Raw genomic sequence first — 23,590 nt, 5'->3', positions numbered from 1 at the left:
GCTGCCATTTTGGCAACATACTGCTCTGTATAGTTTTATGAGTCAATTATCACTGGAACATTTTATGAAATTAATCTATTTTTACTAAACCAAAGCCAGTGAAAAGTGCTAAACTGACAATATGTACAGCTACTCTAAATGTGTGTTTTTTCCCCTCATTTGAATGTGTGGGAGAAGTCTTTAAATATCCAAACACCAATGCATTACAGCTTGTTCTTTCAAATTAGAGCTTGTCAGTATCAAAAGTGGTTTTTATTTTGAAAAGGCAACTGGACTGATTTTTTTGAGGAAAAACAAGACGTTTTGTTTAAGGAATGTTCTTCCTGCCAGATAAAAGCTAGAAGGGAACTGAGACCACCTAACACTTTTACAAATAACTAACAGAATCTAGACAGGCATATAGATAACTATTTTCTTTTAGAACTGTTTCCTTATGAATCCTGTTAAATGTCAAATGTCAACTAATTTCCAGTTTTACTTTCTTAAGAATCAGTGAATCGTAAAGTAATATACAAAATCATTAGGTTATTAAACTTTACTGAAGTAGAGGACTACAGTATCCAAGAAAAATAAAAGAATGTAAAATTCAGATACCGTATAATTCGTTACGAAGATATGTAAATGAAACAAGCACTAAAGAAATACAAGTAATATTATAGACATAACTGAATTCATGCTATATTCAAAAAGTAATTGTTTATGTCATGTGTGTCATAGAATAATATTTGTTTTCAAAAAATCTCCATGCAGGACATTCTCAGTCGGTGAATAGTAGACTCCTGTTTCGCCATTTATGTTTTTATTAAGTTTATCAGGATATAAAATACAAAAGAAAATTAAAACTGTGGGGAAACGGGGGAGGAAAAAGGGCAGGATAAAGGGGTGGAAAGACTTCTTGATCTTTTTAAGCACAATACAATAGGATAATAACATTGCAACCTCAATTTTTTAGTTTTACACGCTAGCTAATTTATACTAGCCACTTGACAAACCTATCTAATCAAAGTCAACGTTTCATTTTTTTAATCTCAGCCACAAAATCCAGAAGTGGTTTCCAAGTAGAAACAAAGTTAATGTGTCTTTTCTTTGATTAAGGCAGTCAATTTAGCCATCTCTGCAAGTTCCATCACTTTTTTCAGCCAGTCGTTCATTGTGGGAATTAAGGTATCTTTCTGTGTTTATACTGTATATAAAGCATTCTTCCTGCTGTCAACGTACATAACAAAGTTTCATTTTTTTTCCAAGTTCTTTGTCCATTAAGCCTAAAAGAAAAGTCTCAGGTTTTATTTTTATATTTACTTTAAGAATCTTCTGTATTAAAATATGAATCTTACCCCAATAATATTTTGCTATGTAACATGTCCAGCAAAAGTGCTAAAAAGTTCCTTCTTTACTTTACATTTCCAACATACATTTGAAATACCTTTATACATTTTTGACACTTTATCTGGTGTTAAATGCTAACCATGTATCATTTTATAAAAAAATTCTTTTAAATTATAATTTAATTTAAATTTTAAACTCTTCATCCACATATTTTCCCATTGTTCAAGCATTATACTATACCCAAAGTTCTTTGCCCATTGGATCATGCAATGATTCACATATTCATTCTCCAGATTCTCTAGATTCTTTCAAGTAACAGGTTATAAACCTTGGCAATGTGTTCATCATTACCACATGGTACAATATTCATTTCATTTTTATGAGGTCAAACCCATGACTTTTTAAAATCTACTGTAAACCTTTCTTTAAATTGTAAATAAGTAAACCAGTGACAGACACATCTTTCTGATTCCAGCTTTTCTTTGGATTTGAGGGTGGGTTCACCTTGATTAAAAAAATATTATTTGACCTTAAGTCCACCACTCTGGTCTTTCCATTATTTCTTTTCTAAAAAAAGGCTTCCTGAGTGACACCCAAAGAGTTACTTTTGCACAGAACCTTATTTTAAGATGGCATGTCTAACATAGTGATTGTTGAATTGTTGATTGTTAATATCATAAGTAGGCATGCCATCCAAATCCTAATTTACAGCTCTCTAATTCAAGTAGTCTCTTATTTTGGAGAGTTATCCACTCTTTCATCCAGGCCAAGCAACAGGCATCAAAATACAATTTCAAATCTGATAAATCAAAATATCGTCTTTCTTTAGAATATTGCAGTAGTTCATAGCTTTTTCCTTGCCATATGAACTTGGAAATTTGCCATGGTTTATAAGTATCGGTAAAGTCTGAAATAATAACATCTTTAGTAGAACATTCATCTTGATTCTACCCAATAAGGATTCAGAGATTCTACCCACTAAGAATAATTGCAGATTATCCCATCTTAATAAGTCTTTTTTGATATCATTGTACACAGATACAATTTAGAATTTGTATTTGTCAATGTAAACCCAATATACCGTATTTCACCTTTTTCTCCACCATGAAACCTCACTGTTTTGTCAATATTTTATAATTGTGAAAAGCCATATTTTTGACAAGCATTGTTGTTTCCTGTTTATTTATTTTGAAGGCCATTAAAGTCCCAAAGTCGTTTAGTTTCTTCATCAAGTTTCTATACATGTTTTTGGTCATCAAAAATGCTTTCAGTATATGAACTTATTTTTTTAATGTTCATGCCTGTTATTATCTCATCCGGTCTAATACCCCTATTCAGTACTTCCAACACGAGTATAAACAACAAAGGAGATAAGGGACATCCTTGTCTTGTACTCTTTTAAATTTAGTTAAATCTCCAATAATAATCTTTGCTTGCGTGAAGTATAAATAACTCTTTGAATAAATTTCTTCTTAGAATTCATATCTTTCATCGAAACATGAAGACCCAATTTTAATTATCAAAGGCTTTCTCAACATCCAAAAATATTAGTACTGCTTGCTTCTCATTCTGGTATTGTAATGCCTTCTGGTGCTATTTTCCAAAGCATCAGAAGGCAAGACAAGAAACAATGGATGGAAACTAACCAAGGAGAGAAGCAACCTAGAACTAAGGAGAAAGTTCCTAACAGTGAGAACAATTAACCAGTGGAATGGCTTGCCTTCAGAGGTTGTGGGTGCCCCATCACTGGAGGTTTTTAAGAAGAGACTGGAAAGCCACTTGTCTGGAATGGTATAGGTCTCCTGCTTGAGCAGGGGTTTGGACAGGAAGACCTCCAAAGTGCCTTCCAACTCTGTTATTCTGTTAAGTATTCAACAACATTCAGAATAGTTTCAACATTGTCTTGTAGTTGTCTTTCTGGGGAAAAACCAGATGGATCTTTGTGACTATAAGACTGTAAAACCTTGGTCAATCTTTCTGCCAGTAGTGCAGGAAAAAGTTTATAATCATTATTTAGTAATGAAGTTAGTCTATTTTTTTTATCCTCAAGACATCTTGACCCTCCTTTGGTAATAGCACAATGCTGGCTTTGTGCTATTGGCTTTGATTTAAGGAATCTTTGCTCCTTGTAATATACCATTCATTATATCTTTGAAATGGCTGTAGGAGTTGGCCCTCAAAAGATTTATAGTCATGATTTGTTAGACTATCTGGGCCTGGGGCTTTACCTTTTTTCATTTTTTTAATAGCTTCTGAGATTTCAAAGTTACTGATTTGTTCACAAGTTGTCAGTGAGCTTGAGAAAGTTTAGATAAATGTTGTCTTTGTAAATAATCATCAATTTATTTAGTTTTAATCCTATTAATTTATATGATAGTATTAAAAATCAGTTAAATATTTGAGATCTTAATAATCCTTTTTGTCATTTTTTATTTTGGAAAAGTGAAAATCAAGTAAAAAGTACTGGCACAGAATTACAGAACTATAGGTTAAGTACTGCAACAATATGAATGTAGTATACATAATCTCAATAATATTTTTAATGTTTTCCAATTATATTTTTGTAGACAGTCTGGAAGAATATGGATTTCTAGCTAGTTGATGTACATGCCTATAGAGTATTCCTCATCAAAAAAAGCAAATATGCAGAATTTCTATTCACTCAAAGACTACAGTATCACTTTTTCTATCCTTGATTTAGGGTATTGTTGTTATGATTCCTTGTTTATAACAGTGGTGTCCAAAATGCTGAATTTGGTCGTCTCAAACAGAAAAGCCACATCCGTGTATCTGCCTTTCAAGGTAGTCTGTAATAAGTTCTAATGAGAATATCTCATTTCTCTTTTTATTCTTATACAAGCGTATTCAATGAATTCTTGTTTGTTTATTTGTTCATGAAATTTGTATCTCACTTTTGTTCCTGGAATTTAAGATCTAATTTTTCCTTAAAACAATAAGCCTGTGAAATAGATTGACTGAGAGATAGGGATTGACCTAAGGTTTCTAGTTAACCTATGCTCTAATTACTACCTTCCTCTGGATTCTAGCCTCCAGCACTAGAATTCTTCAAATGCTGAACTAAAAACACATACTGCATTGTATTTATTTAATGTCACAAAATTCCTCCTTTGCATCTTCATAAATGAAAAAAACAAATATGAAATTGTGTAACTTAGAACTTCTTGAGAGATATAAGAAATTTTTAGAATTATTTGCATTAGAACATTTGTTTTTAATATTCACCTGTATGCTATAGGAAAAGAGACCAATAAACATATAAAAAACTATCTTAAATGGCATCAAACACTTTCCTATTTGCTCCCAATAAGCGTAGAATTAAATCTTAACTTGGTGGGACAAGTGCTGTGACTTAACATATTTTTTTAGCCTAAATATTTCAGTATGCTACATTTGGGAATTGACAATTTGTTCTCATGCACGCTTTACTTCCACCAGATACTGTTTTTATGTACAGCAAGCAACCTTCAATTCCAAATTCATGCAGCTCATTCCATAATTCAAGCTTATTTGCTTTAGCAAACACTTTCTGTAAATTAACAGATGTAAATCAACAACTTTCTCATATTCGTACATTTCTCAGTGACCTGCTAAATAGCAAAGCTTTGGTCTGCACTGCACAGCCCAAATTGTGTTCATGGTGATCTCTTGCATCCTTTCACTCAGAATTCTAACAAATGCCTTCAATAATTTAATGCCCCTGTAGATCCTCTTCTGTTGGGGAACCGTAACAGAATTGCGGTTCTCAATTGTCAGTGGTTTGTGGTTTCAGGAAAAGAGGCAAGATGGCAGCAATAAAACAAACATGATCTGTGTCAGTCTAGGTCAGATTCAAACACTAGAGAGTTCCACAAGTCATAAAGTCAGAGTCACAGAAAGAGAGAACAAAGCAGGGACACAGGCTAGTGGAGAATTCTTTCTGATAGAGATCAAGATCCTGTCATCTGCTCCAAAATGGTCCCAGATGCAGATACAGCTGAAGGGGATGTGTTGTACTTGCTTCCTGAGTAGCTGAGCAGATCATTGTTCTGTTCTCTGAAGTTGCTGGTGCATCCAGGACCAGGGCACCCTGCTAAGATTGGGCCCCCATCATGCAAGTCTCCCTTACCTGCTTTTGTTTGTTGCCTCATCTGCTCAAGTGGCCCACTTCCTGCCAGTTTCAAAACTGACAGCTCATCAAATGTGATCCTTCTTAACAGGAAAAGAACAAATACATTCCATATTTTCAGAAAAGTTTTTCTTTAATAGAAGCAGAGAGACCAGAACACAGGATATAATCATTCCATTGAAGTACATCCTGATCAAATTCCTTGTGGAATCTTGTTAAATCTGTGCCTGGTTCTGGGCATCGCTGTTCAAAACCAAATTTGAAGCAAGTCCAGATGAAGGTTACCAAGATGGTGAATTCTGAAAACCAAGCTCTGTGCAGAATGATGAAGGATCTGAGCAAGTTTAATCCACAGAGGCAACTGAAAGAAGATATGATAGCAATCTTCAAATATCTGAAAGACTGTCAAAAAGAAGGAATGGGTTTCTTTTTTATTGCTCCAGATAAATGAATTCAGATTAGAAGGAAGGAGGCTAAACATAGGGGAACTTACCAGTAGAACATGACATTGTGGTTCTCTTCCACTAAAAAGGTAAAGGTTCCCCCGCACATGCGTGCTAGTCGTTTCCGACTCTAGGTGCCGGTGCTCATCTCCGTTTCAAAGCCGAGGAGCCAGCGCTTGTCCGAGGACGCTCACTAGAGGTCTTTAAACTGAGACTGGACGGTCATCGGTCAAAGATGCCATAATGGATCTTGAACTCAGCACCCAGGTTGGACTAGATGATCTCAAATTACTACCAAATCTGATTCTGTGGTTCTACTGGTAGTTCCTGATACACAGCATTATGTGACCTCCACAGATCTATTGCAATTTGCCCTTTGAGAAGTTCACACAAGATACTACAAGACCACTACTACAGGACACTTGCATCTGTTAAAATTATGAGACAGTTGCCAATCACCTGAATCACAACTACATGACTGCAGTGGCCACAACTTTGAGGACTGTCTGTCAGTCTCCTTATTCAGCACTGTCATAACTTCAAACACTCAGTGAACAAATTATCATTAACTAAGGATTGCCTGTAGCTAGCCCCAATTATTGACAAACAGTAATAAATAATTATGGACCTTTCAGAGCATCAAATCCAATTGTATTGTCCAGATGAATTTTCATGTAATAGAAAAGTAATTAAAATTTATATGAACATCCAAAAATTTTGAACACTATCTCATGTCAAATTAACAAAACATATTAATGAACCTTGGGTTCAGGAAATTACAACCCAATCAGCTTAACATACCTGAGAAAATCCTGGGAAAGATAATCAAGCAACGGATTTATAAGCACCTAGAAAAGAACAAGGTGATCTCTAGAAGCCAGCATTGATTTCTAAAAAGTCATGCCAAGCAAACTTTGTCTTTTTTCATAAAGCAACTAAGTTAATGAATCAAGGAAATGCTGTGGACATAGTATACTTAGAATTCCGATATTTGATAAAGTAGACCACAGCTTACTCATGATAAAGTAGAAGAATGTGGGATAGACAATACCAGCACTACCACATGGATTTGCAGTTGATTGACCAAAATGCACTCAGCATGTAGTTCTCAATGGAATTATTATACATCAGTATGGAGGGAAGCATACATTGGAATACCTCAAGGTTCTGTCTTGGGCCCACTCCTCTTCAACATCTTCATAAATGATCTAGATGAGCGAATAGAAGTTGCAAATGACACCAAGCTGGGGGGAATTATTAACACTTTGGAAAATAGACTCAATATTCAGAAGGTTCTTGAGCATTGGCCCCTAATCAGCAAAAGATGCAGTTCAGTGGTGAGAAAAATAAGGTCCTGCACTTAGGCAGGAAAAGCCAAATGCACAGCTACAGTATAGTAAATGATACCTTGCTCCAGTAGTAATTGTGGGAGGGATGTCCTAGTGGACCATTACTTAAGTAGGAGCCAGCAATGTGTTGCCGCTGCCAAAAGAGCCAATGCAATCCTGGGCTGCATCAACAGAGGAATAATATTAAGCTCATGAGAAGTCATAATACTGCTTTATACTCCACTAGTAAGATGACATTTGGAATACTGTGTCCAGTTCTGGCCACTATAATACAAAAAAGGATACAGAGGCCTAGAAAGAGTGCAGAGAAGAGCAACAAAGATGATTAGGGGCCTTGAGGCTAAACTGTATAAGGAATGGCTAAGGGAAGTAGCCTAACAGAAAATTTAGGGATGATGAGATAGCCATCTTCCAATACTTGAAGGATTGTCACAGGCAAGAAGGGCTTGATTTATTCTCCAAAGTACCTGAAGGCAGGACAAGAAGCAATGGGTAAAAGCTCAACAGAGGAAGACCCAACTTGCAACTAAGGAGAAATTTCTTAATGGTGAGAACAGTTAACCAAATGAACAGATTGCCTCCCAAAGTTATGGGTAATCCATTGCTGGAGGTTTTTAAGAAAAGATTGGACAGCCATTTGTCAGGGATGGTATAAGGTCTCCTGCCTAGGGCAGGGGATTGAACTAGAAGACTTCCAAGGTCCCTTCTGGCCTTATGATTCAGTTTGTATTTCTACTTTCATTACATGTTCGAAAGATGTAAGTTCCTGTATTTATAGGAAGTCAATCAGCAAATTGGCCCCAAATTAAAAGACATCTAAATTTCAGAATGGGCTGCTCTCAAATCAAATTTATAGGGAAGGGCTGCAAATTATTCTTATACAAGATTTATGTCTACAAGGTCCTGACTTGCAGGGACTTCTATATTGTCACATGATCTTATAGCTAGTTTATACCAGGACAAGGAATTTGTCACCAGGTACTTCTGGACCCCAGAGCCTTAGCCAGCATGAAAAGTAGTGAGGCATGCTGAGATTTTAAAAAAACCTCTTGCTAGGGAAGTGCATCTCTACAAAATGAAAAATGTCTTTTGTTCCATGGTTTCCAGGTTTGGCCAGACCATTCTGGGCAAAACCAAATTCTGGAAAGATCTTGGAAAAGCAAGAAGGTAAAAGCTGGTGCATCTGGCTCCTTTCCCCACCTTCCTTTGCTTGCTTATACTTATTTTACTTATTTATAGGATTTGTATAGCTACCCATATTACAAAAGCGATTCTGTGTGACTTATTATCCAGCAAACCCACCACATACATTATAACCCTGGATGCCAAGGATAAACAATAGCCCAACTGACCTTAAATAAATGTCCACTCTTTCCCAATTATCCAACCTTCCTTTCCTTTAGCTGTGTGCTCTCCTGTTGCTGCTGCACAGACCGATCCTGCCCATTGTCACTGCTAGGCATATCCACGTGCCTGATGTCATACCTAGCCAGCCCACGTTCTCTCTGCTCGAACTTTCTGCCTCCTTTTTCTCCTGTATTCTACTATTTCAGGTGATCTTTCCTTTGCTCTCCACACAGGAATACTCTGCCCCAAATATGCCTGCTCAAGATCTCTGCTTAGACCATGTATATGTATTCGTGATCCATGCTCAGACAAAATATGCATATGCAATAGCTTGCACAATCCTGCTTTCCATCCATTCTGTACATTGTGCATCATCAGTCTGGTTTATTATATTTTTTTGTAATTTTGGATACACTTCACCACCACAAATACGCAGGTGTTAATTATGTATTTGAGTGCAATAAGAACATTTCTTACGTTGCTGTTTAGTTGTATGCAAAAGAAGATTCCTATGGTCAAATTGTATATTGCTTTGATGAATGAAATTTGACACAACCTCTACATATTAAGTTAAAAATAGCACTTAGCAATAGCAATAGCACTTAGACTTACATAGCGCTTCATAGTGCTTTATAGCCCTCTCTAAGCAGTTTACAGCATCCCCACATTGCCCCAAACAATCTGGGTCCTCATTTTACCAACCTCCGAAGGATGGAAAGCTGAGTCAATTTTGAGTCGGTGTGACTCGAACTGCTGGCAGTTGGCAGTCAGCAGAATTAGCCTGCAATACTGCATTGTAATCACTGCACCACCATCGCTCTTAAAATGACATAGTTCTGCAAATTTGAATGCAAATGTATTACTTATATACAATTATTTACAGAGTTAGAATAGGAAAAAATTTAATATAGTATACACAGACATTTGGACACCCTTTCAGCTGGTACATTATGGCATCACCTTTGGCAGCAATAACAGTTTCCAAATGTTTCTGTAGCTAGTAAGAATCTTTCTGTTCTTTTGTTTATCAAAATATAAAATACAAAGGAAAATAAAATAATGGGAAACTAGGAGAAGGAAAAATGGAGGGGAAAAGAAAAAAGTAAAAGTAAACCTTTTACTTTTACATAGTAATATAATATAAACTAGCCATTTCTATAACAACAAACCTATCTAATTGGTAAAACCCAAGATCAAGGTTTCATTTTTCCCCCACCTCCAGCACAAAGTCGGGAAGCTGTTTCCAAGTAGAAACAAAAGTAGTTGTGTGTTTTTCTTTAATCAAAGCAGTCGGTTTAACCCGTCTCTGCTAATTCTATCAACTTCTGCAGCCAAGGATCAACTTTTTCTCAAGGATTTCTCAACCTTGTTAGTATCCATGAAGAAAATGTCCCAAACCTATCCTCTTGAAAGTTGCAGATGTTCTTGGAACTCTTCTTTCAATTGTGTTGGGAGGTTTATATTTAAACCATCATAATAAAGATTGGTGTCAGGATTATATTCCAAGATTGTAATTGAGTCTTTTGCATTGTCAGTTATTTGTGAAATTTCCTCAGTGGTTTGGTAACTTCCTACACATAATTGCATCTCTGAAGTAATTTGAATAGGGTTTTTTTAATTTCCTTGGAACAAAGCTGGTCTATAAACCTATTTAAGAAAATTTCATCTACATCTCTAATAATTTGCTTCTCCATCTTCTTAACTCCCTCTTTAGTCAAAGAGTAAATGTTTTGTAGATCACATAAGAATTACTGGCCAATGAAGATTCATAAAAATCAGAGCGTTTTAGCCACGCACAGTTAAGCAGACCAAGCTACAAATTACTTAAAAATAATAAACTAAACCCACAGCTTTCTACTCTTATATTTCTCCATCAAAGTTTTAAAAAAAACACTCCACACTTCCTTATTTTTGCTTGTCTTCAGCATCCTTCTTCCTTGTTGTTTAGCAATAAAGAAATCCTCAAAATGGCACAGATCTTCAAAAAGGAATAACAAGCTGTGGTTAAAGAGAGCCTCTCTTAGCTTATTAAAGATTAATTGTCCCTGAAAGTGATTAAGAAATGAAAAGCATAACTTATTGTCCATTTGAAAAATAAATTCCAAAACAGCTGCCTTTTCAACAACATAACCCTAACCCGCCCCGCCCCCCAAAATTCTGGCTCACGAGCTCACTCTGAAGCAGACCTCCTGAAGCTGCTTGCAGAGCGATGCTATATGGAGGATCTCGTGGAATGATTCTAGGATTCTCCTTAACCCAGGAGAGTCACATAAACTAAAGCAGAGGTCCCCAACCTTTTGGGCATCAGGGACCGGTTCTGTGGAGAAAGGTTTTTCCAGGGACCAGAGAATGCGTGGTTTTGTGTGCTGCCTGCATCCCACAGATGGGGCTTTGCTTGTATGTGCAAACCAGTTGCTGGCATGCCAAGGCCCGATACCAGTCCATGGAGGGACCCCTGAACTAAAGGAATGCCAGGTCCTTCTGGTGGTCAGTTGAAAAAGCTACAGTCCAGAGAAAAGCCCTTAAAGGGGCCCCAGGGATCTTTTCCTGGGCGTGTGGTCAGTTGGCCTTCTTCACCAGAAGAAAAGAATATTATATGTTTGAGATCACCCTACAATTTCTCAATAATATTCAAGACAGAAGACTTGAGAAGATTATTTCCAAACCTTTCTCTGTGTTTCCTGCAAGCATTCCACAGTGTTGTCTTAACTGAATTATCCAGCTACTTTCCAGCTTCAATATCTTCCATTATATAAGAATATTTCTGAGCCAGAAAAATTCTGCAAGGACACTTAATCATGGGTGCTTAATTTTTTTCACACAACTTTATTTGTTTATTGTAAAATAGTCTGCCTATCAAAGATTCACACACTATTGTAAGTCATAAATTATGGTTTATAAATTGCAATGGCTAGGTTTATTGCGGGCAAAAAATGAAGCAAAACATTCAACCAATACTTTCATGTGTTAGTAAATTATTTGTCTTTATATTGCACACATACACCGTATATGCACAAACATGCATTCACATATTGATCATGTAAACAGTTAAAGCCACATCCCAGAAAAAAACCCACATATTTATTTTTAGTATTAAATTGTATGGCTTGTTTCCTAGGATAATATGTTGATCCAATTTTATAAAGTATGATTAAAGCCTGATAGATTGACTGTCCTGGGTTATTCCAAATTCTGTCTTTATAGTGTGTATGTGAACAAATGAATTTCATTCTAACAAGGCTGTTGAATATGAAGCTTCAGATTACAGATTTTTTTAAAAAAGGAATAAAACAATCTGAAAACAGTCCAAAAAGGTCATTAAAAGATCATGCTACAAAAATTATTAAAAGTTATATCAGCCTGCTGCTATGTATATTGAGGTTAATAATTTGTAACTTGTCAGAAAAAAAACAGCCTTTTCAGTTCAATCAACATCCAAGAAAAAAGTGGTTATAATTTTGAAATAAAATCCCAATCAGGTGCTTTGTTTTTGAATGTGTAACTTATTTCCAAACAACACTTAGCATATAACATGAGATTAAATATCCATGGTTTGGTCTCTGATGCTCTTTGACGATTAAATAACATTACTGTTGTTAAAAATTTGCATGCAATATATATTTTAACTTGTAAAAATCCTAAATGAATGCACTTCTATGTGCTTTCCCTGTGATGGAATTTTTAAATTTAAACTATAAAAAGGGAGAAAAGTAGCATTCAAAAGAATTAAGTGTTCCAGTAGAATTCAGTATCCAATATTCCAATTAAATATTGCATTGAAACTCATCCGTGTTTTCTTTTCTTCTAACAGATAATCCTGAAATAGTGAACAGGAATGGAATGGAATGTCAAGAGGCCTTGTTGAGAACAGCAAAGCATTGTTACTGTACATACAACTCTGTCTCTTCCTTAACAGAATTGCCACAAACTGCATGCTGAATAAAGAGTTTATTCATCTGGACAAAACACACTTAAGAGCTAGTGCTGCTATATCATGTATGAATATTAAGATGGTATGCTTAGTATATTCAAAACTAATCTAGTTAACTACCTGATACCAGCTGTGACGGTTCAAGACATACAAGGGTAATATTTTTCTTTTAAAGGTTTTATATAACACTGTTTACTTCTTAGGAATATTGTCTTACCACCATAAAATAGTGAATGTAAGTTGTCCCATTCATAAATCGCAGGGTTCACAGTTTTATGACTCTTTCAATGTTAGCAATAACTGATTTACATTGGCCACTAAATCCAGGATCTAACTGCATGAATAGTTTCCCATGAGAGCTGTTGCTTTGGTTCCATGTTTCTTCAACTGACCTACCTGCACCCCAGTTTGCACAGAGAAATTCTTTTGAAACTGGACTTTTAAAAGTACTTTGTAATGCTGCAAAGGAGAATCTGGTTCCAGAGATGTAGGCCAAGGGAATTTTTTTTAAAAAAATTACTTTGGCTATATCAGTGCCACTAGTTGCACTGTGATGATTGTTTGGTGGCAAAATAAGTGATGCAGTAGTGGAATTGCCACTAGAAGTTCCAAACAGAGTAGTTTTCCTGGCTTGGTGTCCTTCGGATAAGTAGGATTTCTCCTTCCAGCATATGCAATCAGCAAAGCCAATGGTCATGCTGTGGGTAGGTGGGTGGTTTGGGAATCAAGGGAGTCATAGGAAACCTAGGTTAAGGCACAGTCAATTGGATGAAGCGGAAACAGAAGATTTAAGGCAGAAGTGGGGGACTGTGGCCCCTTTATGACTTGTGGACTTCAACTCCCAGAATTCTTGAGCCAGCATGGGTGGCTCAGGAATTCTGGGAGTTGAAGTCCACAAGTCATAAAAGGACCATAGTTCCTCAGTCCTGATCTAAGGTAAAGCACAAATTGCAGCAACGCACAGAAGCTGCTTTGGGATATGTATGGAGAAGTTATATGGAATCACAACATTCTAGAATTAAACCAAACCTTTGCACAGTATGATTTTCATACCCCTAACAAAAATCTTGACTATGTTATTTTACAAAGAGAGAATATTTTTTAAAGAAATCTTTGCAGAAGTGCCTAAATTTTGTCACATAAAACTTGAAACTTAAGTGACACTGCAGTCTATAATTGAATCTATGCCAAGTGATTCAGCTTTCAGATTTGCAATCAGGTTACCAAAAATCATTTGTTATAAAATAACTTCCCAGTTAAATAACGAGGCTACAGATTATATAAGATTATATGAAATTCTATTTCAACTCAAAACTCAATGCAGTCACTGTAAAAGCTAATAAGTGACTTTAATATAGACAATTAGGAAAATATAGAAAAGGATATAAAAAGAGCTTCATTTTAATCCATTGTTACTACTGCCATATTTTTAAAATATAATTTAAAAAGATATAAACAGGCTTACAACAAAGAGAAAGAAACTAGTTCTTGTAATTGTTTATTTAAAATCTTACTTTATGACGCAGAAATGCAAAGTTATGTTTAATACAGCTGTATTAAACACAGAGTGTGTTATATACAGCTGTATATTGTATCATATATAGCACATGGGCAAAACAGATTTTAATATTTACTTTTTCAAAACTGCAGTGATTTACAAGGCAGTTATATACATTTGACTAAGGTTTTTTGTTTGGAAAGTTTCCACATTGTTGTACCAAATACATCAGATTTAATGTTTTGTATATTGCACATATATCACACAAATATATAGTTTTTAAATTAACATTTCTAAACAAAAACTTGTCTAAGAAAATATGCATAATTATTGGAAACATTTTCCCTTATGAAAATTATAAATGATTGCAGTATTTTAACTTAGGCTTTTCAGATTGATATGGGTTTGGCAGCATTGCCTATTCTAAGAGACAGATCTACTAATTTATTTTTAATAACTTTATTTTTCAGTATTAATTTTGTGTTTCAAATGTCTAATGTTGTTTATATAACAGTAGTTTGATCATTTAAAGAGGAACACATACACCCAAAAATGTATTTATTTTCATCTAATCTGTGAGAAAAATGTATGCAACCTTTGTTTTTACTTATAAATTTGTCATTATAACTTGTTTGTTGACTTGGCTGTTTACTTAACCTCTGTGCTAGTTAAGAATTTTTTTAATGATCCATTTAACTATTTGATAGATTATTCAACAATATGAAATGGCAAATTATGTATGCTTAAAATATTTAAACTGTAGAAAAAATACATAAACATAATACATTTAAACAATTATTTTCTTAGAATCACTCTGATATTATTTACTCTATTGAGAAATAGATTTTTAAGACATTTGTGAGTTTTTCCCCTGGATAATTATTAAATTATTTCTTCCAGATAAAAATTAAGTTGATCTCCCTAGGGATATGATGGAATAAGAGGTTTAGGTATTTAAAGTATGTGTCACAGAGAATGTACAAATGGTAAAAATGACATTGACTATGATAGATATCTATACAGTCCACTTTTGAAAATATATTTCTTAAATTGTCCCTCACCTCCCCATTACAGATTTTCGAGGAAATATTGATCCATTTCTCTCTGCCACATTATGGTCAACAATTCCATTTTTATCGTGCTCAGATTCCACCTTCATGAACAGGTTGTTTTGTTGTTTTATAAGCATATTAACATTCCTCTGCTTTGCAGAGGACAGTATTACTTGATTTCAGTCCTATCTAGTTTTTTTTAATCTTTAAGCATTTGCATAGAAGTATTGTACTTACTTTGACAAGTTTATTAATTTCAACAGTTTCTAAATTTTGACATTTAAACAAAACCAAATTAAACTTCATTCCAACATAGTCTTTATATGAGATCACAAAACAAGTCCTGTTCCTGTCCTACATTTGTATGTATTTGTGGGTATACATGTGCACACACATATGTACATATACATATGTATATGCTGAATTAACTGTGAATGTGTATGTCAGATGTAATGTCCACTTGCAAAAGCAGCTTATTTCTATTAGTTTCAGCAAGGCTATCTAGGACAGCAGAAATTATGAAAGTTTAGACGTGCTCCATATGTATATCTGTTTCCAAAGAAATATTTACTGGTCTGAGCTCTGTTCTTTCACATCCACCACACTTTATTTAATCTCCGTGCTTCTTGTTTTGAGTCTGTATTAAATAACAGCCTAACAATGAAATATTAAGGGCACAGTTTTATTTATTATAGATTAATTTTGTAGAATACATTGATTTGGGGATGAGAGAAAACCTTTTGGGATATAAATGTTATTTGCCAACATTTCACTTATATTTTGAAAAAGAATGCATAATAATAGAAAATGGATGGCATAGATATATATATATATATATTTCCTTTGAAGCAAATTGACCAATATAATATGCTAACATAGAAATTGGAGCATAATTTCATATTATTTGAAAAATGTCTGTAGTTTTTGTAAGGTCTTCACCAAAATATCGTAATCTATCTATACAAAATTATTTACACTGCTAACAGTTAAATAAATCCCTCCCATTAATTCATGTCATTAACTATTTAGAAGCATACATACCCTTTTATAAGTGTGTTGAGATATAATTTAATTAACCTGTGTACAACATGAAAATAAAAAGAAGCCTTTTAAAATCATTCCAGTATATCAGTTTTCTCTATGAGACAGAGAAGCAAAATGCTTGAATGGGGGGAAAATGCATCTTTTTTCTGTTAAGACAAATAAACAAGAAAATGTAATTTACTTTCAGACAATGGTGCCAAATATCCTTAGCATTTTCAGTTTACAATGAAGCAGCATCATAGAGTACCAGTATCAAATTTCTCTAGGTCTAGGACAAGAAATTCTTCCCTCAGGTTTTGGTGCTTAATACCAGCTACCTCAAAGTACTTTAAAGCTGATGTTCTTTGAAAGGAAAAAGAAAAGCATTGGAATTCCCAGAGTTGATCATTTCAAAAGTTGTGGACATTGTTTGGTTCAACGGGCACTGAATGTTTGTGCCCAATGTCTATTGCACATCTATCACAATCCTGAAATTTTAATGAGTCTTCACTGTGAGCAAGATGGATGCATTGTTCTCTGCTGTCTTGTTGGAATGGTACAAAAATATTCTACTTAATTAATACATGTATACTTGGGTGTGAGGGAGAGAAGCAACCCAATGGAACCTGTGAGGTTTTCCATTTTTCGCTTTACAGGAAATTTCAGACAGTATTTATCCTAACCTGAAGAAATTGCCTTGCAAAAAGAATGAATTCTATGGGTCCTTTCTCCAGTCTGACCATTCAGATACATCCTTCTAGGTTGTCCGATTCTGTACAGGTAATATATGTATATATTCATATACTTTATGTTTGCAGTGTGACTGAAACATGGCAAAACAGTCTAGCGGTAGGTTGGCAAAAGAATAAGACGTGTGTATACTCTCTCCATATGTATTCAACTGATATGCTGAATATATATGGAGAGAGATACTATGAAACAAAACGACTGTTTTTAACAAATTGTGTACTCTGATAGCTGAAAATGCAAAAGATCTGGAGGCTCTAATAGTGAAAATTCAAGAAGCACAGTGGGGAAAAATGGGATTAAGATTAAGTAAAAGAAGGCCAAGATTATATTAGCAACAAAGAAATCATTAGATTGACAGAATTGGAAGTCCTTATTGGGACTTCTAGGACATGGCATTTTGATCTGGTCACAGCATAAGAAGTTGTGATCTGGTGGTTTTTTTCATGGCTGCATCTCACCTATCCAAGCTTCATGAACTGGCAGCCAGACATTAGCATTGGGGGGGGGGAGAGGGGAGAAGAAAAGATTGGAATGTGAAGAAATGGTGGGGGGGAATGGAAGCCCAGCTGAGCCATGTAAGAAGGTCCGGCCAGCCAAGGTCATTAACAATATTTATTATTAGTTTTTTTTTATTAGTTTTTTATAAACCGCCCTTCTCCCGAGGGACTCGGGGCGGTGTACAGAGGAAGGTATACAGATGAACAATAAAAAGTAATAAAAACAATAGTGAAAACAAACTGGGACCCCAATTAACGCTATCATGCCAGGCCGGACTGCTGGAACAGGAAAGTTTTTAAGTCGCGACGGAAGGTACGGAGGTCGGGGGCCATCCGGATTTCGGTTGGTAAACTGTTCCAGAGGGCCGGCGCACCCACTGAGAATGCCCTCCCCCTGGGGGCCACCAGCCGACATTCCTTGAGCGGTGGCACCCTGAGGAGGCCCTCTCTGTGGGAGCGCACAGGACGGTGGGGTGCTGACATCGGCAGAAGGTGCTCCCGTAGGTAGTCCGGACCCATGCCATGTAGGGCTTTGTATGTCATTGTTAGCACCTTGAACTTCACTCGGAAGGCAACCGGAAGCCAGTGCAGCGCACGGAGGAGAGGTGTGATATGGGAGTATCGGGAGGCTCCCAAGACTGTCCGTGCCGCCGCACTTTGCACCAGCTGAAGCTTCCGAGTGGATCTCAAGGGCAGCCCTATGTAGAGAGCGTTACAATAGTCTAGGCGAGAGGTCACAAGGGCATGGGTGACTGTACGTAAGGAATCCAGGTCTAGATAAGGCCGTAGTTGGCGAACTAGTCGAACCCGGGAGAAGGCCCCCTTGGTCACAACTCCTATGTGGTCTTCTAGGGAGAGCTGCGAGTCTAGGAGGACACCCAGGTTGCGGGCCCTATCAACAGGGGGTAGTAACATGTCCCCGATGTTAAGCAATGGGACATTCTGAATATCCTGGTTTGCCGGAACGTACAGCCATTCAGTCTTGTCCGGGTTCAGTTGAAGCCTGTTCCTCCCCATCCATTCCCGGACCGCTTTCAGGCAGCGGGACATCACGTCTAGGGCATCACTGATATTGTTTGGAGTTGAGATAAAAAGCTGGGTGTCATCAGCATACTGATGGAACCCTACTCCAAAACTGCGGATGATCTCACCCAGCGGTTTCATGTAGATGTTGAACAGGAGAGGCGAGAGGACCGACCCCTGAGGGACTCCGCAAGCGAGAGGCCTCGGGGTCGACCTCTGTCCCCCTGTCAGCACCGACTGCGAGCGACCCTGGAGAAAGGAGGAGAACCAACGCAGAACCGTGCCTCCCACTCCCAGTCCCCTGAGGCGTCGCAGCAAGATACCATGGTCGATGGTATCGAAAGCCGCCGAGAGGTCTAATAAGACTAGGACAGAGGAATAGCCCCTGTCCCGGGCTCTCCAGAGATCATTCATCAGAGCGACCAATGCCGTCTCCGTGCTGTAGCCCGGCCTGAAACCCGATTGGTACGGGTCTAGATAAACCGCTTCATCCAGGATCTGAGGAAGTTGGTGCGCCACCACGCTCTCAACAACCTTCGCAAGGAAGCGAAGATTGGAGACTGGACGAAAGTTATTTAAAGAGGATGGGTCCAAGGTGGGCTTCTTGAGGAGAGGTCTCACCACCGCCTCCTTCAAGGCGGTGGGGAAGTGACCCTCACTCAGAGAAGCAGAGATGACCGCTAGGAACCATCCACGTGTCCCCTCTCGAGCTGCATAGGCCAGCCAGGAAGGGCACGGGTCCAGTAAGCATGTGGAGGAGCTCAACCTTCTCATAATCCTGTCCACTTCCTTAGGAGTTACAGGATCAAATTCATCCCAGATGACGTCGACAAGACTGTCCATGTCTTGTTCTTCCATCTCAGCCCAGTTGGAGTCCAGGCCAGTTCGAATCCGAGCAATTTTATCCAGCAGATATTGACTGAATTCCTCGGCTCGACCCTGCAAGGGTTCCTCCCTCACCTCTTGGTTTAATAGGGAGCGAGTCACCCTGAACAAGGCAGCCGGGCGATTATCTGCGGACGCGATGAGGGTGGAAAAATAGTTGGATTTTGCCACCCTTATCGCAGCGAGATAAGACCTGGTGAGGATTCTTAGTCGCAATCGGTCGGATTCGGATCGGCTGGATCTCCAACGGCTCTCTAGGCCCCGTCTCCGACGCTTCATCTCCCGGAGCTCCTCGGTGAACCATGGGGCTCGCTGGGATCTGCGCCGGGTCAGAGGCCGCAAGGGTACAACTCGGTCCAGAGCCTCCGTGGCTGCCTTTTCCCAGGCTTCCACTAAGGCATCCGCCGAGCTGTGAGCAGGGAGTGCATGCGTGTCCCTAAGCGCTGCCTGGAACTTATCAGGGTCCATTAGGCGCCTAGGGCGGTACCATCTGACTGGCACCGTGCACCCACGGTGGGGGGTGGCAAGGGGGAGGTCTAGCCGCAGGAGGTGGTGATCGGTCCATGACAGGGGCGTAACAGTTGTGGTGCCCCCACCGATATCATCACGCCACCGTCCAGACAAGAACACCAAGTCTGGGGTGTGGCCTCTCTCATGAGTCGGTCCAGAAATTATTTGCGACAGGTCCATGGCCGCCATGGAAGCCATGAACTCCCGAGCCAGTTCTGACGATCCTCCCAGGGACGGTAGATTAAAGTCGCCCAAGACCATGAGTCTTGGGAATTCAACCACCAACCCTGAGAGGGCATCGAGTAGCTCGGGCAGGGCCGCCGCTGCACGATTAGGTGGTAGGTACGCCAGCAGCAGGCCCAACTGCGCCCCTGGGCCGTATCTCAGTAGGAGAGACTCACACCCGACCATCTGAGGGACGGTGGTCTCTCGCGGGCTAAGGGATTCCCTGATGATAACTGCCACTCCCCCACCCCTCCCATGAGCCCGAGGCTGGTGCAGCACCTGGAAACCTGGCGGGCAGAGGTCAACCAGAGGAACACCACCCTCTGGGCCCAGCCAGGTTTCCGTGATGCAAGCCAGGTCCGCATGCTCGCTCTCCACTAGGTCACGAATGAGGTGGGCTTTGTTAGCTACGGACCTTGCATTCAGGTAGACCAGCCTTAGCATGGGAGGGGGCGCACCTTTGCTCCCGGGTCCTCCGGGGGAGAACAGAGGGTCGGAGCGTCTCACCGCTTTTACAGAGCGGAGATGACACTCCCGGTGATGATATGGCCCTCTGTCTGTGCACCTTCTGCCATTCCCCACCATCCTAGGGATGGGATGTTTGTCAATACGCCACTGGGTGTTATCGGCGACTGGTCCTCGTTGTACGCCGTCGCGAATGGTCGTGGGCCTGGCATGCGTTATGGTGGCTGGAAGGCGTGCCTTTCCCGCACAACCATAGTCTTCTCCCTCCCCCCTCCCTAACCCCACAAAAAACTTAGCTAAGAACTTAATCAGGGGCCTCTTGTTGGGCTTATGCTGGAGGCCCCTGACCCTGCCCGGCCATCTCTCAGAGGCCCAGTGGTTGGGCCCGTCATCGAGGTTGGATGTGATGCAGGCGGGTCGCACCCAGGAGAGTGGGGAACCCCTGAGGGCGTGTAGTACTGTGCTGGAGTATTGAACGAGCATAGTCATAAGGGGTTCCGGGAAGGCAGTCCCCTGGATGGTGAATTGTAGGAGGGTCGAGTCGGGTAGATGCGTTTCTGGATCGTCGCCCTGCCACTGCCACTTGGCCGGGCGAACCCCCAGAAGCAGGCCATTCCTCATCCTCTCACAATGGGTTGTGACTCTGATTCCGGGGGTGGTCCAGAACGTACTCTGGGTGAAGCAAACCCCATAGAGCTCTCACCTTTATGGGGTTGCAGGTGTAAGGCCAAGCCACTCTGCCACCGTGGCTTGCACCCAGGCCCGTTATGTCCTGTGGGGAGAGAGTGGGCAAGGGTGGTTGAGAGTGGGTAGAAGGCAAGATGGAGGGATTCATTAATTGGCGTCAGCTCTGGTGGTTCAGCCGCCCAAACAGTTCTCTCCCTGATCCTCTGGGCGTTGTTCCTGGCCACAGCTCCATGGGCCCCTATTGGTTGGGGACCGTCCAGAGCGTGGCCTCCCAGAGGTATGGGAGTCCCTGGTGTCATGCCGTCTCCGATCAAGGCGCTTCAAAGAGGTGGCTCAGGGTGTGAGTCGTAGATGCCTCGCCTCCGCCGCTACCGCCGCTGTCAGAGGGCCCTGGGCAAAAACGGTCGACCGGGGCCCGGAGAGGATGTCATCGCCGTCCTCGCCTCCGTTGCCGCCGCTTCCGCCGTATAGAGCATAGAGGAGTCGTTGGGACCCATTCGCTGCCGCTACCGTCGTAAAGCTGGCCTGCGGCGTCTCCTTGATCACTCGGAGACGCCGCCGCTATCCGGGAGTAGATTAGGCAGCCGAGGCCGAACAGCAACTCCGGCCCCGCACAGGATGGTTGTAGCGGCAGCAGCGGTACAGGGGGTGGGCTGGAGATGCCACGCCGTCAGCGCTACCCCCGCTGTCAAGGCCCCTGGGTGGCGAATGATTGGGCCTGGAGAGGCAGTCCCGGTCACCGTCGTCTCCACTGCCGCCTCTTCCACCGCCCAGCTGATCCGCGGCGCCTCCATTGATCCTTGGAGACGCCGCCGTTGCCCGGAGAGCGGGCCAGGGGAGCCGAGGTAGAGCTGAGGCGTCGGCCGCAAGTCAGCTGGCTGTGCAGCCGCAGCGGCTCAGGGGTGTGCCGAAGATGTCACCGCCAACCGCCTCTGCTGTTTCCAGCCCCCTGGGACGATGGCCGGCTTTGGCTTGGGCGCTCTCACCGCTTTCAATTTCGCTACGCCGCCTCCGCCTCACAGATGATCCGCGGCGCCTCCTCTGATCCACGGAGACGCCGCCGTTGCTCGGGAGCGGGCTAAGTGAGCCGAGGTAGAGCGGAGGCGTCGGCTGCAAGTCTGGTGGCTGTGCAGCCACAGCGGCTCAGAGGGTGTGCCGAGGATGTCACCGCCAACCGCCTCCGCTGTTCCAGCCCCCTGGGTAGATGGCCGGCTTTGGGCTTGGGTGCTCTCGCCGCTTTCGCTTTCGCTAAGCCGCCTCCACCTCACAGCTGATCTGCGGCGCCTCCCTTGATCCTTCAGAGCCGCCGCCGCCGCCGCCGCCCAGATGCTGTTTCCAGCCCCCTGGGGAAGATGACCGGCTTGGACTTTGAGCGCTCTCACCGACTGTTGCTGTGCTTACTTTCACTTTCGCCGCCTCCGCCTTACAGCTGAACTTCTGCAGCCTCCGCCTCACAGATGGTCTGCGGCGTCCCCTTTGATCCATCGGAGACGCCGCTGCCGCCCAGAGAAGATCAGGCGGCTGAGGCTGAGGCTGGGCGAGGATGATGGCCCCATTTAAAAACGGCCGCCAACGGCCACCAACGGCCCAGGCGGTGGGGCGGAGACGTCCGGCAGCCCTACAGCTGATTCGGGGCGGCCGCGGACGGCACATTGCCCATCTCAGCTGCCCAAACACTCACCCCACCCCAGGGGTCTATTGACATCCCTGGGGGGCTCCTGGGGGGACGCCTTACAACCGGGGGTTACGGAGCTCTCCCCAGCACGTCCGCCATCTTTGGAGCCGGGAGGAAAAAAAAAAAAAAAAAATATGCAGAGTGGGAACTGAGCACCTGTTTCCTGAATATACAAGCACCTGATTGGACATTTGCAGATAACGGTGGGGGGGGGGGAAGAGGGGAACTTTCCTTTGTGTTGTTTGCAGGGAAAACCTCTGATTCAGCTTAATATCATCCATCCCACTCAGTCATCTAGCTGAGACAGCTATTAGTTTGGGATTTTGTTTACAAGAAGCATCCTGTCTCCTGGAAGCTTTCAAACAAGGTTTGAACAAGTGTTTATCTGAGGTTCCTGTCCTAGGCAGAACATCAGATAGAAGACCTCCAGTTCCTCCCAAGGATATGATTGTATAAATGCTGAATAGTGCCTTCCAACAGTTAAAAGAGTCAACAAATAAATTTACTTGGTAAGGTTGCAATAAAAGCCTTGGAAAAGATATTCAGATACCATAATTTGTCTATACCAGGGATCGGCAACCTTAAACACTCGAAGAGCCACTTGGAACCGTTTTCCACAGGAAAAAAAAAACTGGGAGCTGCAAAACTTGCGCGTGCATGCGAGGGGGGGAGCTTGATTGAAGAGTTTAATTAAAAAGAAATAGAGGCTGCTGTGCATGAGTTCTCTGCCTCTCCCTCCCTCTCCCTCTCTCCCCCCCTCCCTCTCTCTGATCTTCTC

General features: G+C 40.9%; 1 protein-coding gene across 3 annotated transcripts in view; it reads left to right on the top strand.

Moving 5' to 3' along the window:
* The window catches only part of MBNL2 (muscleblind like splicing regulator 2), a 69,386-nt gene extending 53,242 nt beyond the window's left edge, over positions 1–16,144 (top strand). For all 3 annotated transcript variants that reach the window (XM_083361710.1, XM_083361709.1, XM_083361708.1), the window contains one exon: positions 12,403–16,144. In XM_083361710.1, the coding sequence (XP_083217836.1) occupies positions 12,403–12,417 (15 nt within the window). In that variant the 3' untranslated portion in view covers positions 12,418–16,144. The remainder of the gene's footprint in view (positions 1–12,402) is intronic.
* Positions 16,145–23,590: the final 7,446 nt, after the last annotated feature.

The sequence above is a fragment of the Vipera ursinii genome (genome assembly GCF_947247035.1).
Source record: "Vipera ursinii genome assembly, chromosome: 4".
Lineage (NCBI taxonomy): Eukaryota > Metazoa > Chordata > Lepidosauria > Squamata > Viperidae > Vipera > Vipera ursinii.
Note: the sequence above shows the minus strand (reverse complement) of the source record. Positions and strands in the feature narration are given on the sequence as shown.